The sequence below is a fragment of the Trichoplusia ni genome, chromosome 14 (assembly GCF_003590095.1).
Source record: "Trichoplusia ni isolate ovarian cell line Hi5 chromosome 14, tn1, whole genome shotgun sequence".
Taxonomy (NCBI): Eukaryota; Metazoa; Arthropoda; class Insecta; order Lepidoptera; family Noctuidae; genus Trichoplusia; species Trichoplusia ni.
Genome location: NC_039491.1, coordinates 8,639,756 through 8,660,428, shown reverse-complemented (window position 1 = coordinate 8,660,428; position 20,673 = coordinate 8,639,756). Strand labels below are relative to the sequence as shown.

The following is a 20,673-nucleotide window of genomic DNA, read 5'->3' as shown; positions in this document are numbered from 1 at the left end:
ACAATATCTTATCATCACATTTCGCCAGTATTATTTACACAAGTTAATGTATTCAGAGGCGTGTGCATGCATCGAACATACTGTTCCACAATAATTAGTACTCATATCATACACAGGGGAACGCAATCGTGTCACGGATTGACTTCAAAAAATGCGTATGATAATAACAAGACCATAATTGTATGAGCTCCGAACTGATAAGGTTGCTTGAGAATTATTAGTCTTAATCAGTACGAAGGAAGATTGTATTTTGATATACAAGAGCTATGCGAGGTGGGTCTAGTTAGTTTGGACGATAACAATAAAGCAGCTCGTTTAATAATCGCGGGCGTCTCGGGCAGTAGCGTGTCGCATTCCACGAGTGCCTTGTTGATTGGCAACAATGAAGGGTCAACATCATTAAATTGTAATTGGCTAAGCAAAATTACTTTCTGTCAAGACACTAGATAACTAATTTTACGCAGGCGCCAAATGACTCAGAGATACGAGCAGAAAGATTAAAAGATAAAAGTTTTTACTTTTGATGCCCAAGTAGATAGGAAACACATCGACGCTAGCAAGCAGATAGCACAGTTGAATAATAAATATGAATGGTTTACGCAACATACTTTTGCTTTTGTATTTTTTTGGTATACTGGCGAAGAAGGAGCTGACTACGATATAACTTCCGATGTTCGAACATGGCCAATAAAGAAATTGAAAGCATTTTATTTATAAAGCGTTTCACAACTTACGTGACCGTGTTTGATAAGTATTCGCTATTTCAACCTAGTAAAAATATAAAGTCACGAGAAGTTCAACCTACTATAGGTACTAATTGGATAGGTTAACAAAACCAGTGTCACGTTTAACATAGGCTATTCATTTCACCGTCAAAATTAGTAATTTTAAATAATATAATTAAAGGATCGACTATGATCCACAAAGCGTTTTTGTTATCAGCGATCGTAAACAAAAAGCAATTAATCATCAGAGCGAGCCGTTGATTAATCCTTTCAAATTGTTAACTAAATTTAAACTGGGCGTGAAAATGTACGCTTAGAGGGAAAATTAAACACTCCGAATAACAGATTTGGTATTGTTTAATGAAGTGACTTAATAAATTCTGAAAACGTAGCATGGATGAGCGGTGGAGAAGACCGTAGGAAAAACGCCAGTCAAGGAAATCATTAAGCATGACAGTGAGGCTACATTGATGCATAAAAGGAATTTACATTTATAAATTACGGATCGTGGACGAAAAATTGTCGTTGATCTTCGACGACAATTTGACAACCTTGTATAATATTGGTTGCGAATGCCACTGAGATGACAAAAATAGCTTGTCTTAAATGGTTACGTTGCCTCGTCGCGTCAAATATTGCTTACTAAATAAGTTGCTTTCTTTGCCTAAGGATGTAAGCCGGAATAAAACGTATTTTCAGGCCAACAAAAACAATAGAAAATAAAACCGCTTCATCAATAGAGGTTTGGATAAGGAAGGAAAATTAGGCGAATCAATTGCTTCCTAAAAAAAACCTTCGTTGCACATCCCCGGAGGAAAGTGAAAACTCCGCCTTATTCTAGTCCTAACATTAATAAAGATTAACTTTGACGGAAAGTAATTTAGCAAGCTCTAGTTGGCTTAGAAAATATTAATTTACGAGATATGGAAGGATTCCCTTGCTTCTGAATTTTGAAAAGATTCATTTATTTGCCGACGCGAAATTCTCTTTAACAACTTACTTAATCTAACTTTCTTAAATTATTAGCTTTTTGAGCCCATATATGTAATGTGATCCTTATCATTTTTGGTGTATCAATGTCAGAAGTAAGTTTTTTGTTCAAGAACAAAACTTTTTATACGTAAACCTACGTATTTATATTTTCATTGATAATGTTAACAGTTCAAGGGTTTTACGAGAGTTGAAACATAAAAAGTGGCGTGTTGAGGTAAGACCGTAAGACCATCAGGAAATCGTGGCGGCCGCTTTCCGCCGAGACGGTGTCCACTTTTACTTTCGCCCCCGTACATTCACCTGGGCCGAGAGCCGCGGTCAAAGACGCCCTACATACCGTTCACTCGATGTTTACTGAATCTCTATTAGCGAAACACTGATTTACTTCGATAGCTAAATTAGAACGCGAAATAGGGAAGTGCTTTTTATGTATACATTTTATAGGAGTAACGTACGTAAACACGTAATTATCTACGTTCATATTAATTATTATCCATTAGGGGAGAAACATTTAGGGCATGTATCAACTATATTATGATTAATAATTAAGTGTTCATTAAATAAAATCGTAAGTTTTTAGTAATAGTTAATATCGTAAAAATTATCCAAAGAGTTATCTAGTATGTATAACAATTTTTATTGATGTATATATATATATCATTACATTTTTAAAAATTAAACACCCGAACTGAAAAATAAACCATACCTTTGTCTGTGTTTTGCAAATACTAACCTTAATTTTACAAAAGCACTAATTACCATAGCTTGCAGTCAGACTATAATCAATCAATGTTTTTAGCCTAGAAAGTGTGAATCATGACTTTAGGTCAAGTATCTGTTTTATACTTCCCGAGTAAAAGAGGTAACAGGTGTTTAACTTAATATAATATAGCTGAGTTTAAATGTGTTGGTTTAAAGGAAACATCTTTTAGTATTTAAATCCCTGATCCTGAAGAAAATGAAAGGCCATTAAACATACAATGACACTTAACACAAGTAATAAAAACCATAAATATAAATTGTTGAGTGGTGTTTATCTATGAAATTACCAATTAATGCAGCTTAGATTATTTTGTGAGGAAAAACCCACTGATAATGTGCCTGACAATTTATTATTTATGATAAGCAGAGCACATAATTAGCACAGCACAGCATAGCACGTACAGACGTGTGCACAAGAACTTGCACATGGTATTCATTGACCTCGAGAAAGCTTATGATAGGGTGCCTCGTGAAGTGTTATGGTGGGCTATGAAAGAGAAAGGTGTGCCTGGAAAGTATGTGGAGTTAATTCGTGCTATGTACAGGCAATCTTGTACATACGTCCGATCGTCTGCTGGCAACTCCGACCAGTTCAGTGTGGCAGTGGGCTTGCACCAAGGGTCGGCATTAAGCCCTTACCTCTTCCTGCTGATTATGGATGCCCTTACGGCAGACATACAGGAAGAGGCACCCTGGTGCATGCTGTTTGCCGATGACATTGTTCTGGTTGGGGAAAATGGACCCGAGATCCAGAGCAGATTGGAGGTGTGGCAACAGAAGCTGGAGAGTGTGGGCTTGAAAATCAGCAGAACAAAGACAGAATACATGTTCTGCGATTTCGGCGGTCTCTCCAGTCCTGAAGCTGTAAAGCTTGATGGTGTGCGCCTTCCAGTCGGCTCCGACTTCCGGTATCTTGGTTCATTCATTCAGAGCGATGGCGAAATAGATCGGGCGGTTAAGCACCGAATTAACGCAGGATGGATGAAATGGCGGCAGGTAACGGGAACGATTTGTGACCCCCACATTCCCCTTAAATTTAAGGGGAAGATCTATAAGACCATTGTCAGACCTGCTGTCTTGTATGGATCAGAGTGCTGGGCGACAAAAGGGATGAATGAAAGACAATTGCATGCAGCAGAGATGAGAATGTTAAGAGGAATGTGTGGTGTTACGAGAGCGGATAGAGTAAGAAATGAGTATATAAGGGGAAGTTTGAAAGTGGCACCGGTTACAGAGAAACTACGTGGTAACCGGCTGTCATGGTATGGGCATGTTATGCGGAGGAATGAAAATCATGTGGTAAGGAAAGCGCTAAGCATGGATGTGGATGGATATAGGGGAAGAGGACGACCAAAGAAACGATGGATGGATTGTGTGAAAGACGATATGGCTGTAAAGTGTGTTTCTTGTGAGATGACGGCCGATAGGAAGGTATGGAAGAAGATGACATGTTGCGCCGACCCCAAATAAAATAATTGGGATAAGGGCAGGGGAATGATGAAGCAGAGCACATAATTGATATGGTGGTTCATTATCCATACAATTTCTCTTGATGTTAACTTTAACAGTCAATTATTGTCTAAATAGAAAAACACTCATGCAACAAGTGACATATAGTAAAAAATGTTTTAAATATCTGTAGTGTTGTAGTTAAAGTATATAACAACAAGAGACTCCATTGAATAACTTGACTGAGCAAGCACCAGTTACACATTTGTTTTTTTCTAGCATATGCATGTTACTTTATGCACAACCACATTCTATTAAAAATCAATAACAGGTGTTCAGTTACTAGAGCATAAATTACCTTACATATTAATAAATCTAGCGGAAATAATGGTATACGAGTAAAAAAGGAAATAATTAAGCGGCAACATCTGAAGGTTCAAATAGAATAATTTGTTGCTACTCAAATGTTGTAATATACTTAATTAAAATTAAGTGTTTTAATTAAGTTATAAAATTATTTTAATATTAACATTTCACATTAGAGGATTATTCACAAAGGTTTGTGTTTAACTTGAATAAACATAAAGTAATAAGTTAAGTAAATTATGCAAAACTCCTAAATTAAGTAAATAACTTTCTATTATAAAAAAGAAACTAGCATATTAAAATATTAACTGATTAGGTAACTTTAGACAGACATATAGATCATATCATTAATTATGCTTGGGTTTATTTAGATTATCTTTTCTTACAAATATATTGTCAAATAAATCTAACAGATAATTAAATCAATTTTTGATATAACTATATAAATTGTGAAATAAATAACAATATTCTATCATATCTATAAGAAACAATTTCATTTAAGGACATTAAAACATTTTTGCTCTATGGATAAGATTATAATATCAACAATAGATAAGTAAATGAGTGAAACAACATACAAAAACTAAAGTAGTTTATTTGTGATAGTTAGCAATCTTGATAAATTAATTCAGTAGTTAAGTAGATACCTATTACAAGTAGGAAGGAGGTTTTAATACTCTTCAATTCAGCAGAATGCAGTACCTATTTACTTGCCTTGTTTTAATATATTATGAATAATAAAACTGAGAGATATGATATATGAATGATTTCTTGAATTAAAGAAGGTAGAATAGCATGTTTAGTTTACATGCTAGTCTTCTTCATCTCCTGCTGATGTTATTTGTTTATTATGCTGGCGTATTGTCATCTCAACTGTACTTCAACCTCTAACAATTGCAATTAAGTCTTATAACAGTACAGTCATTACAAAACAATACATTTAAAAATGATGATGATGACTGGCCTGTTGGTCTAGTGGTTAGTGACCCTGACTGCTATATCGGAGGTCGTGGGTTCGATTCCCACCCAGAACAAATGTTTGTGTGATGAGCACGATCATTTGTTCTGTGTCTGGGTGTAATTTATCTATATTATTTATGTATTTAGAAATATATAAGTAAGTTTATCAGTTGTCTGGTTACCATAACACAAGCTCTGCTTAGCTTGGGATCAGATAACCGTGTGTGAGTTGTCCCAAGATTTATATTATTATATTATATATTATATTATACATTTAAAAAGGTATTTCAATATAGTTTATTGCATACTGCTTGTTTCCTTAATCAAAAATCAATTTTAGTCAGTATTTTTACAGAGTAACTATATATTATATTTTCTTCATTACTTAAGTAACACAGTGTTTTACCGTCTAAGAAAAGGAAGGTTTTAACAAAGAATATTAAACCACAAACTTGGAACCCCTGTAAGTTTGTAAAAACAACTTGTTATCATCAGTTATCTATATTTAAATTAATCACTGTTTATCTGTATCAAGATACACAATATCAAATTGAGGAAAGATAATAATCACTTATCTTTTTTATTACACTGTCACAAGAACCTATGTTACGTGCCATTAGCATACCAGAATATCATTTGAAGACAATTTAAACACTTTCTGAGAAGATACAAACCAAAACACGAGACGTAAAACGTGGTGATATTCCATCTGCAATCTGCAGGGATGCATCATATCATATCGAAACTCTTGAAAACAAATAGTAAACGGAACTTGGAAATTTACATACCTAAAATCCAGGCTGAGGTTTCTCTGATGAGCCGTGGCTTTCGAGTTTCGGGAGTCGCTTCGACTTCCGTGGACGGGTACATCCTCCAACATGCTCACACACGCGATGCAGCGGCACAACACAATATACCCATATCACTACCTCCCCGTAGTAAAATCACAAAGTAAATAACAACATGGCGTCCATAACGAATACTACACAAACGTAGATGACCCCAGCTGAATCTTTTATAACCAGATCCCGAACAAAACTATCTACTCACAGCCCTCAATATAACTTTATATTCATATATTGTAACACAATATTACAATATAGGTTGCTAAAACATGTAAACCTTCAGCTGCCCTACAAACTAAACCAACACGTAACCCAGAGATTTGTGTGAAAAACAAACAAAGAAAAAACTCGTAAAACGATTTTTGAATATAAATCAACGGTACGCGTAATAAAAGAAACAAATTCTTCAAAATTAAAGAAATCGATGACGCTCCAACCGAGACGACATCATATTATTTTTTATTTTGTGGGTTTTTTTTCTGTTAGCAGTCACGAAATACTTTCGACAAGCAACACAAAGTCACAGTGCTATAATGATCAGTTTTTCCGTTCACTTTTATCCTTACTGCGTTTAGAATAAGGACTATAATTAATAAACGTAAAATAAAGTCACATAGTTGGAAAACTCACAATTCACTGTGTATATTTACTAGAACTTTAATGTTGCCATGCATGATAAACTGTGCTTAGTACAGATAGAAAATCCGAAGATTAGTCATATTGTGTTAATTTTGTAGACAGCTCCTTAAGTATTTCTAATTCATAAAACTGTAGTAATGGTGGTTACGTAGTTTGAATTCCAATAATAAAATTATAATAATAAGAATTCAGGACAGGGACACTGCAACGCCTTTAGAAATATTAGTAATTTTAATGTTTGGATAGACTTCGATCTAACAGTTTTGCGGAATTTTGTATAAAGATAGTTTTCTATGAAGTAGGGATTCGGTTTAGATTTTCTTCAGTTCCTTTATCTACTGCGGCCTCTTGAAGAATAGTTTTTCTTTAGTTAATTTTTTTATTGGAATGGCAACATTTGGCACTGCATTTCTTCCTCTCATCAGAAATACTCATCATGTGAATATTTCTAATATTCATAATGTAGGTGCGTTAAGACTTCTGAAAGTGAACCTTTTGCTACACTTTGCACACCAACATATTTGAATAGTTTTATTGGATCAATTGCGGTCACTAAAGATTACTTAAACGTTGGTAGAAACTAAGATATTTTGTCATTCTGAGTTAAAATAAATTCAAATTGTAGGTAGTTAAGCTAAAAAGTTTGGCTTTTTAACTCAGACAACTATCTGAGAAAGATTCAAAAGACATATTTTAGTATCAAAATACTTGATTATTCAGTGAAGCATTAAATAAATATAAAATCTTAACATAGTGCATTTCAAGCTATAAATAAGAGTTACTATAGTACTGCATTTAACAATATGGAATGCAACATATTATGGTTTTGGAGAAGGCTCCGTAGATTGTCTTGTTGAAGGCTGTCTCTTGTGAACATTAGGTTTCCTGAGTCTATGGTAGTTAGGCATGACTTTGCTTAAAAAGTCCAGTTGCAGTAGTTGTGAGGGTTGTTTCTCCAATGCTTCTCTGATGTGATGATCAGAGCCCCAGATGACAGTATTATCTGCTAATGTTTGAGGTGCAGTCAACCGACAAGCAGCACCTGAAAAAATAAAGCACTTACTGATATATATAACTTCATTATTTAGGTCTCCCCGATTTCCTATAGAATTATTAATTTAAAAAATATTGAATAAAAAGGTATGCATGTATAATTACCAATAACACAACCACTTCCTATTTTAACTTCTTCTCCAACAAAAGATCTGCATTCAAAGACATTGCTTTCTCCTATATGACCACAAGGTGACTCCAACTTGCACCCAACTTCAAATACATTATGAGCACCAATGAAAAGGGGCTTTGGAGGATTCTCTTGCTTATCACTTTTCCTGAAAAAAAAAAAAACAAGTCTATCATTAAAATCATAAGGATAGTTTCTTATAAACTTTATGCCACTTGTAGTGAAGGCACTAAGGCTACAGCTTATGTTAATCTGTAGCTACTAGAGTAGGAAGTCAAAGGTTTAAGTATTAAACATGTACTAAATTTGCTAAAAAGATACTTACTTGTGAATGATAGTTGAGTATTCTTCTATAATACAGTACTCAGCTATAATAATTGGTCCACCCTCTGCTATGATTGTCACTCTTGGGTGAATGACTGTCCCTCCTCCAATGGTGATGTCACCCTCTAGAGTACAGTCTTCGCAAACAGTAGCCCCAGGCAGAATTTTAACGCTAAAACACAAATATTAATAAGTAAGTTTGGCTGATGAAAATTACGGATTTTACATACTGAATAGTAGTTGTAAGCCAATTACTTGTGTGACATAATAACATCTATAATGTAGCTCCCCTAAAGTAGTACAAAATAATCTAAAAAGAGGTTTATATTGAAGCAGTAATATCGTTCGTAACTCTAATAAATTGTTGAATTGCAAATTTGACATTTATGACTTTATGACAGTATTGACAATAAAGTTTAGTGAAGTTGACACAAGTCGTGATCTCATTTGTGTTTTTAATGGAATAGTGAGAAAACAAAGAATTACTATGTAATAATTAAGTTACGAACATTTAATTTAATAATATTTAAATATATTTACGGGTGTAAATAATAAAATGGTGAATGTGTTAAAACCAATCGTTTAAGAAAGAATTCAAATTTACGGTTTTGTCCTTTCACTGATACGGGTAAATAAGTTATGTCACAAATGTCACAACTGTCGAAATCTGAAAAAACTTGTCATGAAGGGAAGTGGCGGCAAAACAGTGAAACTAAAAGCCCGCACCTGTAAATTGTAATAGACTTATTAATTATTATGTAAAAAATAAATATTGTGAACATACAGAAGTGTTAACGCTTAGTTATATAACCTATAGTACAAAGAATTTTACTATAAACAGATTATTTCCGTTTAAATATGGAGATAAGCTTCCCATTTCCATTTAAGCCTTACGCTATTCAAGAAAAGTTTATGAAAGAACTTTATTTAACAATTGATAATGAAAAACTGGGAATATTTGAGAGTCCTACTGGAACGGTGAGTCAATAAAACATCTAACACAACTAAGAAGATAAATTGATGTAGGTTCAAGTTCATTAATTGCCCAAAGGAATGTGTTTTGAAGTGAAATATATTTTAATGTGAATAATTATTATTCGATACATTGATCGCATTTGTCTCTTTTAAGATGCATAACATCGTACAAATTGAATGATAAGGTCTATAGGAAAGTTAAGGATGCACATACACTCCATAATTTGTACTATTTGCTTTATTTGCTTTAAAGTCTAATATCTATAATCTAAATATATATGTCTGGGCTATTTCAGGGTAAATCACTAAGCATATGCTGTGGAGCTTTGAAATGGCTGAAAGACAGCCATCAGAAAACTGTACAAAACTTAGAAAACGAAATTACAAAATTAAAAGTTGATTTAGCTGGGAGTGCTGGTAGGTAAAAGTGTTTTGACATTTTCATGACCTCTAGATCAAGTGTACCCTAAACTCTAAATATAAAATTGTGTTTGAAAATGGTAACCACTCCTGATGTATCTTGTACATAAACAATTTTTCAATTGTTTATTAGTTGTCCTTTATTTTTACACTGAATTTTTAGAAAAAAAAGGTAGACTAAGATTATTTACTTTCTGTTTAGTACCTTAGCCTAATGGATTGGATTTAAAGAATTATACTTTTATTACCGCAATGCATAGGAGTGAAACTGTAAACTGATGTTATATTTTACTATTTAGTAAAACTTAGACCTAACTCGGCTTTCTACCTTAAAACATACTTTTATATAATTCCAGGCTCAGATGACTGGCTTACAGAAGAATATGAGAAGATAAAGAAGAATCAAACATTAGTAACATTACAATTAAAACTAGACAAAATAAATAAACAAAAGGAATTATTCGATCAGATGAGAATCAAAGTTGCAAAGCAAAAAACTAATACAGGCAACAAGATTGATTTGTATTTTCAAAAGAAGGATAAGTTTAAAGGAGATGATAATAAAGAGAATGGTTTAGAAGAGAAGGTGGAGACAGAAGAAGATAGAGATTTGATTTTAGAAGAATGTAATAATGAGAAGAATGATGAGTCGGGTGATGAGGAAACTGTAGATGAAGATGAGGAACAAATAACTAAGGTATTAGTAATTTAATGATATTTTCACTGGAATTTGATATATTAAGCTCCTAAGTGATTTAGTTTTAAAACCCTTTTCACATTCATCATAATTCTGGGCATGAGTTTGTGGGTTCCTGAAAAATTTTCATGAATGAATCAGAATGCTCTCAAAAAAGAAAAACTATATCCCAGTATATAGTTTTTCTTTTTTGATTCTTCGGAAAAAATACACTAGTTAAGGTCATAACCTCGCCAACTGGTTCACTTCACTATGATGCTTAAAATGTTTTAATTCTTACTTCATCTAATAATAGCCGTAGTACTTTACAAGCTTAGGTAAAAATTATATTAAATCAAGCAGTCTGCAGTATGAAAAAATATGGTGAGGATAATGATGTTCTTAATTTGTGTTACTTTTTTCCGGAAAATCACCCTACTACTATACTACTAACTTTTTATATTAAGTATTACTTGCTCTTGTAAAGTGTAAACTTTGCATAGACTTTTACTTCTAATCATTTACATAAAAGTCAACAAAAAAGTTTGAATCTTTCGGTATTTCTTGGTCATAAGAACAAAATGAGTAAGATCACTGCTTTAGCTCCACTACATAAAGTTACTATTTCTCTCTCCAGGTATACATAAGCAGCAGGACACACAGCCAGCTATCACAGTTTATAGGTGAGATTAAAAGGACAGCCTTCAAGGAAGACACAGGAGTGGTGACATTGGCATCCAGACAGCATTACTGTATTAATTCTGAAGTTAATAAGCTGAAGAATGTTAATCTTATTAATGAGAGGTATGTCTGACAAGCTGTGTTTCATTCTCACAAAACAGGGCATGTTAGCCTTGGACTGGAGTATATGGAAGGAGGAAAGGAAGGCTTCTGCCCTGTAGTGTGCATTAACAACTAAAAATAATGAGTCAGGTACTCTTAATATGTAGCTTCTTCTTATTATGTGGTTGGTATAAACAGTCTAACTGCATTGTACCAACATACCATTCAAAAATTAAGAAGTGATTCTGGGTAAGGTTGAGCTTATACACATACATAACAGTACTAATGATCAAAAATGTTGCAGTGACTTCGATTTTCGCTTAAACATTTAAAGATAATACAAATACCTTTTGTTTCTCAGATGTCTCGACATGCAAAAATCAAAAACCAAATCAACATCAGTAGGAGAAGAAGGGAAAGTCCTTAAAAAGACTAAGACAAGGTCTTGTGCAGCTTGCCCATACTACAATCAAAACAATATCACTCGCTTAAAGGAGAGAATGCTGGTAGACATCATGGATATGGAGGACCTGGTCAAATGTGGCAAAGAGTTGAAGGCATGCCCTTATTATGCCACAAGAATGGCTATGGATGATGCAGAGGTATTTATTGTGTAGAGTTAAGCTTGTTTTTTGAAGTTCTTGCGCTTGTTACAGTTGTTAGGCATGTCTTTTTTTTAATCCTTATGTTGTAATATGAGGCAATTATAGAATGTGTCTGCAGTACAGAAATACGACAGAGAAGTTAATCAATTGACTCCTAATATCTTTAAATGTGATAATTGTTTCAAATACCGTGTCTTTCATTGATAATAATGAACCTTTGTATTTTTATACGAAAGTCTGCTAACTGAACAGTGAAGTTTTCAGTACGGATGTCTTATTTAGCAAGGGGAAAATTATTATCAACATGCAACCTACAGTTTTCTCCAGAACGACTTCTCAATTAGTCTATATTCCAGGTAGTACTCATAAGTCATGCTGGCATAGTCAGTTCTGGCGCTCGATCTGGCATCTCTTTAAAACTAGACAACAATATACTAATACTGGACGAAGCTCACGGACTGACTGCAGCGCTAGAGAACGCTCATTCAGCCCCCGTGTCCATCAAACAGCTGTCTTCAGTGAAAACCTTTTTACATTTTTATATCAACAAGTATAGATCAAGGCTGAGTAGTAAGAATCTGCTCTCTTTAAATCAAATCAGTTTTGTAGTAGGGAAATTGTTAGGTAAGTGTGTAACTTCAAATATTTTTAATATTTTTAGTTTTAGTAATTATTAGAGAAAGAATTTGTGTATGTAATTTGCATGCTTGTGAATTTATGTTATATATCGTGTGAATCTACTTTAGTTTACTTTAAAAAGAAAAATATCAAATAAAATAAATAAATCAGTATTGCAGGCTTCTTAGGCCGACATAGCTGATAAGCTACTATGCCTACTATTAATCGTAAAATAAATTTAATATGTACTCAATTTGTTAAATCTTTAAGTTCTAATTCCCATGCAGGTATGATAAAATCGAAACCAGGAGAGAAAAACCAAGACACAACAATATTCAGCTTAGAAGATTTTGTTATAAAGGCAGAGATAGACCACATGAACTTGAGACCTCTAGTAGAATTCTGTAGGAACACAAGACTGGCTCCTAAGCTCCATGGGTTCTCTATGAGGTACAGTCAGCAGGCACTTGAAGAGGAAATAAAGAAAAGTACCGTCAGCAAAAAAAGTTCCTTTGAAATGTTCATGAATAATATTTCGAAAAAGAAACCTGGTGAGAAAGTCGAAGAGGATAAAGTTGAAGAAAAACCAGTTGCGCAAGTTAACGTCAATGTTAGTAATTTATTACACTTAGGCTAATTTTTTGTGTCTCGCAAACTCAAGTCTACACACTTTCTTACCTTCGAACGAGGACTTGCAATCAAAAAGCTAGGCAATTGATGCATGTATTCTGCAATAACGATAGATATAGATCCATTATTATACATTTGTTTAAATCTCGTCATAGTTATAAAGACGACAGTCTATTATTATTATCACGTTCGTGAGGTTTAATCGGTATTGATGGAGTCGACTTGCGAGCGACTAAAAACTCGACTTGGGTCCAAAACTAGTGAGGCAATCCCGATATAAATAAATATGCTTGAGAAAACCGATGTTTAATAAATATTAACGATACCTTACACATACTTAACATAGCTAGAGTTTGACTATTTATTCCGTTTAAACTGCAGGTACCTACTGAAACATCCGCAGGTAGCGGCTTATACGCGCTCCTAGACTTTCTAGAGATGCTCTGTGATCGTAGCGAGAACGGTCGAGTGTTGGCCCAGAGAGACGACCAGGCTGGACTACTGAAGTACCTATTATTAAACCCTGCTGAACATTTTGCTGAAGTTGTTAAGCAGTGTCGATCTGTAAGTGTTGCCATATTCACCTCAATTTGACACTACACATATGTTCCAGAAAACTGACTCAGAATGGTTTGATTGCCTATTTTTGTTAAAGTGATATGAGTTTTTATATTTAAAAGCTGGCAGTGAACCCTATGTGATAAACTTCCAATGCAAAAAATTAGGTCAGGAAGTTAAAGTTAAATTAAATGAATGTTCCCCTATCCTTCGGTTTCTAGGTAATAGTTGCTGGAGGCACAATGGAGCCTATTTCGGAATTTCATGAGTTACTTACAAGCAGCTCCAATACTGACAAAATCAAAGATGACTTAGTCAACATAGTCAGATGCGAGCATGTAGTACCTTCAGAAAACGTGCTGGGAGTGTGTCTGTCGAAGGGACCCACCAATGTCAATCTCAACTTCTCATATGAAAATAGAATGTCGAATGAATTGGTAAGTTTTGTGGCTAAACTTACATACACAATAAAAAAAAAACAAACTAAACTCGACCTAGTTGCTATTTCAAATAATAGAAAATCGAAATTTGTCAACATAAATAAAAGTAGAAATAGCTTGAATAACAAAAAGTATTATTTGAACCCTGCATTTACGCCTATTGTACAGCAGATCATACATTGCTGTATAATTCCTGCGCACATTGGAATAATTCGAATATCCCAACTCAGTACAAGATTAAAATCTTTTAATCTAAAAGGTTTAACTCATTTAAACCTTTTTGGTTTACAGCTCAGTGAAGTAGGTCGTATCCTTAGAAACGTCTGCAGCATAGTACCGGGTGGTGTTGTGTGCTTCTTACCATCATATTCATATGAACAAACAGTTTACGACCATCTCAAAAACAATAAAGTTATAGAAGCCATAACTAAGAAGAAGACTATTTTCCGTGAGCCAAAATCAGCTGCTGATGTTGACCAAGTGAGTGATAATTTGAACCTTATGTATATGAAGATAAAGTTGGTATTTAAATGGAATGACTTGTATTTATTTTTTCTTTAAGGTCTTGCATAAATTCGCCGCAGCCGTTAAGTTAAAAGATGGACAGCATAACGGAGCCTTACTCCTAAGTGTTGTGGGTGGAAAACTTAGTGAAGGATTAAATTTTAGGTAAAACCTTTTTTTTGAGAACCGTGTTTTCGGGTACAAAAATTGAGAACCTACTTTTAAATAGGAGGTCAAATAACAATTTATGTTTGTTTTCAGTGATGACCTAGGGCGATGTGTCATGGTAATTGGAATGCCTTATCCCAATGTAAAATCCCCGGAATTACAAGAGAAAATGAATTACTTGAAGAAAGTCGCAGGCGGTAGTGCTGGCAACATTTATTACGAGAATCTGTGCATGAAGGCTGTTAACCAGTGTATTGGTAAGATTTTACTAGATTTGCCTTTCCAGTATAGTAGTTTTTCCAACAGTAAAAACATGTTATATTAATAGCCATTTCTCGCGGCCTGTTTGGATTTTGTTGTGTCGAACCCAAGTCTCACGCCATAAAGTACATACTGGCAAATTATTTAGATAAGTATTGCGTCGTGAAATATAGATTATATTATTATTACAGGCAGAGCAGTGAGACACGCCAATGATTATGCTAGCGTTGTTTTGGTTGACGAAAGATATTCGAGACCTCAAACTATGTCGGCATTACCGTCATTTGTACAAGTATGTATTGTGGTATTTACTATTAATAGTGTCCGAAATGTGCATATTCTTACGCTCACTTTCTTTTTCAGAAATCACTTATAGCAAATTGCAATTTTGGGGCAATGATTGGGAATATGGCAAAATTCTTCACAAGACATAAAGAAAAATAACCAAGACATTTTTTCTCTAATTATTAATTTGAAGCTATTTATTCGTAAAACAATGTGATAAATTAAATAATTTTATACATATTTACACTTTGTTTTGTATACTGGAACTGTTATACCTTATGATTTTTGACAAATATTATCTTTCAGTAATGGCTGTAATTCATTTTCAAACATATAATTTGATTGTTTTATAGTCAAATCACTTGCATAAACTCAATACATTTACCAGGTAATCTAGTCGAGTCGAAACATGTTGTCAAGATTGTATGTTGTCCTAATCTGATAGAGCAACAGGTAATGTTGTGCCACAAGGTCCTTGGAAGTAGAAATGGAAGTTTGGTGTGGCGGGTGTAGGTTCTATGTTGAACTCTGCTACAATTGCCCCTCGGTCTGCCGCTTGTGGTGCAAACATGGCTGCTGGGTACACAATTGATGATGTACCCACCACTAGACATAAATCACAGGTTGATATGGCTGCCTCTGAAATTATAGGAAACTTAATTAAATATTAAATGTCGCGAGTCGACTCGCGAGCCCGCCGCGTCAGCTCGGATTAAGGACTCTGAGTAAAACATTGAACAATTTAATAATGGATCAGACTCACGATAGTTACAAATTTTGGCAATATGCAAATTTGAAATAAAATCCACAATAGTCTGCTAGAGTTATAAGGACCTTACTACCTCAGAAAGCAAGTTATTATTTGTTTGCCTTAATATAGGTTCCACTAGTAGGTATCACAGAATAACTTACCAGCTCTTTGCAAGACCTCATAGTCTAAGTTCTCTCCAAACCAGACAATGTGTGGACGGAGTAGTGCGCGACAACTGTGCCTCCTGCAGTGTGGCAGTGCTTGTTCTGGAATATCTGATCCAGCCACATTCTCATCGGGAGCGCCTCTGCCTGCTAGTGCCTAAATTTTTTTAGAAGATATTGCTTTTGCAAGATGAAGTTCACTTGATAAAAAAAAAACGATGCAAATGCTGCAAAAAAAATATAACAAAAAACATACCTCACAGATGGGGTTGTTAAGGTTAGTTACCACCTCATTACATTTAGTACACCTGGTTTTGAATAGATTACCATGGAGTTCAATTAAATTTTTAGACCCAGCCCTCCCATGTAATCCATCTACATTTTGGGTAATCACAGTAATTTTCTTTATTTTGCCATATTTTGCTTCATATTTAGCAATGGCTTTGTGACCCTGAAATTAAAAAAGTATTGTTAAAAACAAAACATACGTATTATTTAATGTAAAGTATAAAGTCTCAAATATATATACAGCATTAGGTTCCGCTTTAGAGGCCACTTCTCGTCTGTAGTGATAGAACTCCCAAACTAAACTGGGACTGGTCTTGAATGCGCCTGGTGTAGCCAAAGCCGATGCTTGGAATTTTCTCCAAAAGCCTCCAGCACCGCGAAATGTTGGAATACCAGACTCTGCACTAATACCGGCTCCAGAAAGAATGACAATCTCTTTCGCGGACTTCAAAACCTCTTTAAATTTTGACATATCACTAGACTGTCGTAATGCCATTATTCTAGGAAAACTGCAAATAACTGTGGGTCTACTTATTGGAGTAATCAATCTAATGCACATAATTATAACAGAAGTAAATACAAAGTTCAAAAGTGTAAATATTTATATCAAATTAAGTGTCACTGTCAGCTGATTTTTCTTTGACGTTTCGTTTCGTTTCCTCTACAAATAAACAGTACATGTTATAAACTTGTTAAGAATTGAATGTGCAAGTGTAGTGTATCAGTTGTAAGACGTACTTTAAATAACATGATTATAAAATTCGACACTCATTTGCATAAACACCGCCATTTTATTACAAAGGGGCAATAAAGTTACAAACCGTTTCATTTTATTTACAAATGAAAAAAGTTTTATGTTTCATAAAAATATGCTGGTTCGTCAAGTTTTGTACAGGCATAAAATTACAAAGGATTCAAAAATAAAAAGATTTCTCTTTGGATATGTTCTTACAGGGAATACCGGGTGTTCTTTGGTTTGATGAGATCATCAAGGTTTCTGATGTGGGTTGCAAATATTACGGTTAATATCTTGCTAGTATGATCATGATTTCTACTCTGAAATTAGACTTGATTAAGAGCAAAATATGCCAAAATCTTTGAGAGTACAATAAACGAATACTGCCCTAACTCTATTATGATTATAATTGCTGTATTAATAGCAGTTTGTACGTAGCTAGTAACTATTGAAGTGTAGAACGCGGACAGTAAGGAACGTAGTCAAAGCATAAAACAGGCTGTTTAGCAACACGTACAGGCTGTTATCAAGATACATAGCTCGATAGAGTGAAATATTCAGGTATCCGCAGAAGGTATAAGTAAATAGTTTCACGTCGCTGCTATGCCGAACCATTATGGAGTCATCTTTTTTTAAATTTTACAGCGTAAGTAGATATTGAATGCACGGTAGCAACATTCAGCTTTGTGGCAAAGAATTCCTTTCCTTCTTTAGGCCACAAAAAGAAGTAGGATTACTGTTCACGTAATCCGCATGTCTTCCACACCGTGTAGTCAATTGACGACTGCGTGCAGCTTGCATGCATATATCCTAGATAGAAATTAAACTGTCCTCGGAGTTTCATAGTTGTATGACTCTCTCGTCATGGGGTTCTCGACAGCAGGCCTAATAGACTTAGATAATCACACTTCGATTATTTTATATTGATCTCAATAAGAATTCCGACCCTCTATCAAGTTAAATAGTTAGCGTGAATAATTTTACCGATTTTTTGTTTACAAATCAGAAATAGCAATAAACAATGGTATGATAATCTAATTAAACAGACACTTCCCAAGTTTGTATCTGTTTTTTATTACATTTTGTTCAAAGATGAGTATTGATTGAATCAATAAATATAACAGACTGGAGAAACAATAATAATTGTGAACTGTGAAGGTCTAATTTGTAGCTTGTCGTGTGAATATTACAAGTTACAACAGTTGTTATTTTTTAATAGGTCAATGAACAGTTTGTTCTCTTTCTTGTACGATTTATAGTTCCTGTGCAACGTAATAAAGAGGAGATGTAGGTGTAATAGTAACTGAAAATACTTTTTGGCTAAGTAACTAATATTTTGCTAAGAGAATTTCCGGTTTCTACAAAGATTCGAAATATTTTTTTATCAAATTCTATTAACACTACTGGCAATAATTAGTAAATGAGTTATAATAATAATAAATATTATAAAATGTTTATTTTCTCATCATCACACAATTTTGCAATACCTATTTTTGTACTAAAATAGAGTGGTGCCTGTGATAGATCGGAATACATCGGGAAAAATTGCTGATTCCAAAATGAAACTTGATATTGCCAGCGCAAAAGTGAACAAGTAGGGTGAATCATCATCCTATATGGAAGGAGGTCTGTGGTAGGTACATTAACAGGTATGTATTATTTTTATTTATTGTATAATAGTTGGTACCAAACAAAGGAATCAACTAAATCGTTTTTAACCAATACAGCAAATCATCAAGCACTCGTAAACTTTTGGTCAACTTATACTTACACTTTTGGAACTGGATGTAGTAAGATAGTTAATATTTTTTATATTTTAGATATGAGTCTCTGCCCAAGACGGATAGCTTATGTACTTAGATCTAATTTTCCGTCTGGATTCCGGCACGGATAACCGAGTTAAGGTTGCCAAGCCAAACCCACATGTCGTGGGACGAACGTTTGTGTGATCCATAAATACTTGTTCCGATCGGGGTGTCTTGAGCATGTGTCTTGAATGTTTGTGACATTCCCCACGACACAACGATTACATTTTAAACAAGGTTTAAACACTTTGCGAGAGGCGTTTCTAAAAAAAAATACATTAATAGTAGAATCTCTATGGTACTAATTTAAATCGTATTAAAACCAGCCAGTTCAAATACAAAAAGGTTTCACACAAAGCTCGATATTTCGGAATAATAAAAAGTGATCTCCTTTTAGTTCCTGTAGCTTTACAAATACGAGTATGAACCTCGCAGACGAATGCTAATAACTCTGTCAATATTGGTCAGCAACAACAGCGAGCGGTTTCAACCGGACCATTGTTATCGTGACGGCGTTTAATCAATGCTTTACGCTGCGTTAGTCCTAATAGCTAGTGTTAAATGAAACATATCTAAATGTTGTTCAAATGGTTGTTATTAGTGTGTAGTTGATGCATAGCAGTTTATTTATTATACTTTAGGAGGAGAGCAGCTATTTGTCTATATTTTTTGTCTCAGCACTTCCGACAAAACGCTTGGATGAAACGCTTTTGTTGATGCTTTTTTTATTTATATTAAAATAGCTATCAGCTGGTACCAACAATATATTTATCGATTAAAAAAATCAAAATACCCACGTTTTTAAATGTCAAGACATTATAATTTTTTCAAAAACAGTCCAGCCATCTGTCATCGGATTTGAAGATGCCCTGAAAATTTCAGAATGCTAGCTTATCGGGAAAGTTCTAAAATTGAACCGGAACCACAAACAAACAGACAAACAAGAAAGTGAGTATATAAAAACTTCTGGAAAACGTGGGCGATTGTTATCGAGGTTGGCTCAATAGTTTTCATTTGAAGGTAAATTGTGAGTAATTATAATGAATGCAAGTAGCTTCTCTGTACAAGATATCTTTGTATTACACTAGGATAGTAACAGATCAGGGTTATTCTGTCAACATTTACCTCCAGGTCCTCATAGGCCGTACCACGACACCTTAAACTAACAAGTTTGCTATGAAAAGGAGATGTCGCTCTACGCAGTGTATAGCGCTATTCTGCTTTCACAAATACACCAGTCTTACTTCCAGACTTCGTGGTAGAGCCCTTCAGTCCGTATTAGTTTTGTTTAACGACCTCCATTCAGTGAGGAATGTTGGTAAAATTATCGTAACTACCTTTGATTGATGATATGCGCATCTTCTTATCAGATAATTATAGTATACGACCTAGAGATGTTGAAATAAAAATAGTCTGTGATTTATAAGGTTAAAGCCAAGAATACGGTAGATACTAAATATTTTTTCATTCATCAATTAAACCTATGAAGATAATTAAGATATTAAATAAGATAGGTACTTTGTATAGGTATAGGTATTTATATATATTCAAATGTCATAGAATATTGTATCTTCAAACAATATTCGTCGTACTGAAAAAATATGCCGAGCGAAAAATAATCCCTTAAAAATTCTCAAGAAAACTGTACTCCGTCACACGTAAGAACTTGACTAAAACGTAGAGATATTGAGACACGACGAGATTCTTGAATATCTCGTATAATACAGTCGAGAACATCGCATGTATACTGTATGTTATTG

At 34.2% G+C, this 20,673-nt stretch overlaps 4 protein-coding genes across 4 annotated transcripts in view; 1 reads left to right on the top strand and 3 right to left on the bottom strand.

Moving 5' to 3' along the window:
- The window catches only part of LOC113500579 (phosphatidylinositol 4-kinase beta), a 45,897-nt gene extending 39,225 nt beyond the window's left edge, over positions 1–6,672 (bottom strand). The window contains exon 1 of the mRNA XM_026881429.1: positions 6,044–6,672. Within this exon, the coding sequence (XP_026737230.1) occupies positions 6,044–6,135 (92 nt within the window). The 5' untranslated portion in view covers positions 6,136–6,672. The remainder of the gene's footprint in view (positions 1–6,043) is intronic.
- A 758-nt stretch (positions 6,673–7,430) lies between these two features.
- LOC113500583 (dynactin subunit 6) lies at positions 7,431–8,639 on the bottom strand. The gene is made up of 4 exons (XM_026881433.1): positions 8,502–8,639; positions 8,248–8,418; positions 7,898–8,070; positions 7,431–7,781 (listed from the first exon to the last, which is right to left on the bottom strand). Exons 1-4 carry the CDS (start codon positions 8,510–8,512, stop codon positions 7,558–7,560), a joined length of 579 nt encoding a protein of 192 aa, XP_026737234.1. The 5' UTR covers positions 8,513–8,639; the 3' UTR covers positions 7,431–7,557.
- Positions 8,640–8,713: 74 nt separating this feature from the next.
- On the top strand, positions 8,714–15,344 carry LOC113500578 (ATP-dependent DNA helicase DDX11). Its single transcript, XM_026881428.1, has 14 exons — positions 8,714–9,224; positions 9,518–9,638; positions 9,998–10,338; positions 10,955–11,121; positions 11,462–11,702; positions 12,062–12,329; positions 12,611–12,933; positions 13,335–13,517; positions 13,733–13,948; positions 14,243–14,431; positions 14,514–14,620; positions 14,717–14,880; positions 15,076–15,176; positions 15,248–15,344. Exons 1-14 carry the CDS (start codon positions 9,105–9,107, stop codon positions 15,326–15,328), a joined length of 2,622 nt encoding a protein of 873 aa, XP_026737229.1. The 5' UTR covers positions 8,714–9,104; the 3' UTR covers positions 15,329–15,344.
- Positions 15,345–15,538: 194 nt separating this feature from the next.
- LOC113500582 (NAD-dependent protein deacylase-like) lies at positions 15,539–17,015 on the bottom strand. The gene is made up of 4 exons (XM_026881432.1): positions 16,614–17,015; positions 16,341–16,535; positions 16,082–16,241; positions 15,539–15,808 (listed from the first exon to the last, which is right to left on the bottom strand). Exons 1-4 carry the CDS (start codon positions 16,929–16,931, stop codon positions 15,603–15,605), a joined length of 879 nt encoding a protein of 292 aa, XP_026737233.1. The 5' UTR covers positions 16,932–17,015; the 3' UTR covers positions 15,539–15,602.
- Between the last annotated feature and the right edge of the window lie 3,658 nt (positions 17,016–20,673).